Raw genomic sequence first — 3,257 nt, forward strand, 5'->3', positions numbered from 1 at the left:
AATAGCGGGTAGCACGAGATGGGTTTTTCCTGTAGCAAACCACGTGCATCAAAATTCTTAGAAATCAGAGAAAAAGCGATTGCGATGCTTAACCTACAGAGGCTATAATAGTTACTTCACGGCTAACGGCTAACGGCTAACGCAATAAAATGGCTGTTTGTTTTTATATTTTTAAAATATTTTTAAAAAAATTTAAAATTTAAAATTTTTTATTTAATTTAAATTAATATATTTTTAATATGTTTAAATTATTTTAATATACTAATAACAAAAATAATTTTTTAAAAACTAAAAAAATATTATTAATATATATTTTAACATAAAATATATTTAAAAAACAATCATAACTTAACTCCTAAACAAAACAAACTCTAAGAATGACCCTCATTCTCAAAGCGAATAAGGGGGGACTTTTTTTTATTATTATTATTTTCTTTTTCTTCTTGATAAAGAAGAGTGAGTTTATGTCAATGCTCAATATATGTTGCATTGGATCCTTCGCCGGAGTGTTTTTCTAGGTTTCCTACGTTCTCTCTCACCTTCAAGAACATTTCTATAGCTAGAAACCCAAACAAGCTAAGAAACATTCACTAAAGAAACCGAAAAGGTGGCCATTTTTATGATTTGATTCTCAGCCACCACCACTGCACTCTATAGAAAGGTGGCCATTTCTATACCAAGCATTTCTCCTTCCATGGCTCCAGCCTAGCTACTCTGAGCAATCTAAAGCTACTTTCAGTATTGCTTGCTTGTTTTTGTTTTATCTTTCCCTTGTCCCTACTAGCTAGATCACTATCTTCCTGAGTACCCTAGCTAGTATTCTCAAGATCTAGCTATAGATTTCGACTGGGTTTTTGTCCTGTGTCTGCTTTATTAATTTGATCAAGAGAGATTTTTCTGCCATGTGCTCGGAATCGAAACCATTTTCGTTAACGGGGTTACCTAACTCTCAAATTTTTTTATCTGAGAAAGATCCGAATCCTAAGGAATTCAATTTCCTTGTGAGACCCACATTAGAACTTGGAGATGACGGTGAAACTGTACCTCAAGAGCTTCATCAGGAAAAAGAAGTTGAAGAAGAAGGAAAGCAAGAAGATAAATGCGAGATCTCGGTACCTACTTCGAAGATAAAATTCCCATCTTTAGGAGCTTTCCAAATTGAAGATAGTGATCATGGTGATGGTTCGAAGACTCCAACTTCTTCGGATTGCAAAATCCCTGTCATTTTTCAATGTCCGCCTGCACCTAGAAAACCTAAATCACTTCCATCAACCAAACGAAAATCGCCTCGACGGAGAGTCTTGCTTGATCTGTCCAACGAGGTTGAAACTTTGTTTCCCCCAGCTCTTGCTGAAAATCTTGGTGGCAAGATTAAGAAAGTTAGACAAGGCAACGACACCAAATAAAGGTGCTAGCTACTTATAATTACGTGAAGTTAAATTTACAGTTACATTTTTCGTAATTTTTTTTCATTTGCCAAAATCTTCATGACAAGCAAAATCATATCCAGGATGCCAATATTATGATCAATATTGCTATATCACAGATTCATGTCATTTATTTCTTTACAAGGGCGCAGGTTCACGTTTCTTCTTTTTGGCCCCTCTTTCTGCACGCAGATTCTGAATCTGAAACTTGTTATGTGCAAAAAAGATTGATACCAAATTATAGCTTATGATGGATTACTCGTCTGGATTATGATGGACTTGCTCATAGGATTCTACTAATTTACTGGTCCCCTCAAGTAATTTTATTTTATTTTTGAACAAACCCTTCGGGATGTTAATATTAATTGCTGTTTCTTGAATATGGGTTTTGTTCCTGTTTAAAAAATCAAGATAGGGAAGAAGATGGATTTTGCATGCAGGACTTAATCTAACGGGAAAACGAATGGATCTCTAAATTTCTATGGAGCATGGATATAATTGCGTTGACTCTGTTTCTAAGTAAAAGTTTCGTGCGTTGACTATCCTGGGGGGAGACAAATATCCTCCGTATTGGATGCATGCCAGCAGTGCGAAGCAAACCCATGTGACAGAAAACATCTGAATCCGCAGGAATTGGTTGCTTTTAAAAATATAAAACAATAATTTTAAATAAATAATTTTTTTATAAGACAAGTAGATTATTAGGTTATTTTTGCGTGATGATAAAATTAAACTATTATGATCCTTAAGATGGTTCCATCTAAAGTAAATCAAACTTGAACATCACATCGAGCTTCAAAATATTGTTTAAATTTATTTATTAATTTTACGACCATTCTCAAAATTGTTCGTAAACATGAAAGAAATTTTTATAAAATCTTGCATTTTGAATAATTTTTTTTATTAATAATTAGTTTTCTTATATCCATAATTTAATATTTTTATTAATTAAAACTAAATTACACACAACTTAACTAATTTTATACTTAACTAATCTTATAAAATTAATGATTATAAATTTTTAATAATTTTGAAATTTATAATACGTCATAGCCTATTTTTTTATTAATATAAATGTTGAATTAGTCTATGTATATTTTAATTAATTTTATAAATTTTAAAATTAATAATTATATAAGTATTTATTAACCAATTATAATATATTTTTTTATATAATCTGAGGTGTTTGGGTCAATTTATATTTATTATAATTAAATTTTAAATTTATTAAATATCTTATAAGTCTAATAAATAAATAAAAACTCATAAAAATAACAAATGTTTATATAAAAAAAATAAAAGCCACATAAAAAAATACAAGAAGTACTTTCCTCGCCCTGGTATGATTTCAAGTGCATCATAATGTACTTTTTAATATGCCAATATGCGGCCATTCCAAGGCTTCATTGATTAGCGCTGTCCCAATTATATTTTCAAGCTTAATCCAAATTATATTTTCAAGATTAACAAGTCTATTTATAAGTTGAAACAAGCACTAAGGGCGTGGTTTCATCGACTAAGTAATTTTTTGCTCAGTATTGGCTTTCAAGGTTAACCTACTTATTCTTCTTTATTTATTTTCAATGATTTCATGACGTTATTTATCTACTTGAATACATAGATGGTGATAATCTATTAGCTTTGTTATGCTGCCATCAGATTAATTTTTTAAATATATTAAAGATAATATTAAATACACAAAGAGTTTTTTTTTTTATAGTGTTATCAAATTGTGTTAATTTTAAAATCTTATGTTTTAATTTTTTTATTTAACTCAAATTTTTAATTAAATTATATAAGAGCTAACCTGATTTAAATTAATCAATTTTA

The 3,257-nt window shown here is 29.7% G+C and overlaps 1 protein-coding gene across 1 annotated transcript; it reads left to right on the forward strand.

The window, feature by feature from the left end:
- Positions 1–421: 421 nt before the first annotated feature.
- On the forward strand, positions 422–1,595 carry LOC105107878 (cyclin-dependent protein kinase inhibitor SMR3-like). The gene has a single exon (XM_011001954.1). It carries the CDS (start codon positions 903–905, stop codon positions 1,404–1,406), a length of 504 nt encoding a protein of 167 aa, XP_011000256.1. The 5' UTR covers positions 422–902; the 3' UTR covers positions 1,407–1,595.
- The last annotated feature ends 1,662 nt before the right edge of the window (positions 1,596–3,257 follow it).

Source organism: Populus euphratica, unplaced genomic scaffold, assembly GCF_000495115.2.
Source record: "Populus euphratica unplaced genomic scaffold, PopEup_1.0 scaffold175.1, whole genome shotgun sequence".
Taxonomy (NCBI): domain Eukaryota; kingdom Viridiplantae; phylum Streptophyta; class Magnoliopsida; order Malpighiales; family Salicaceae; genus Populus; species Populus euphratica.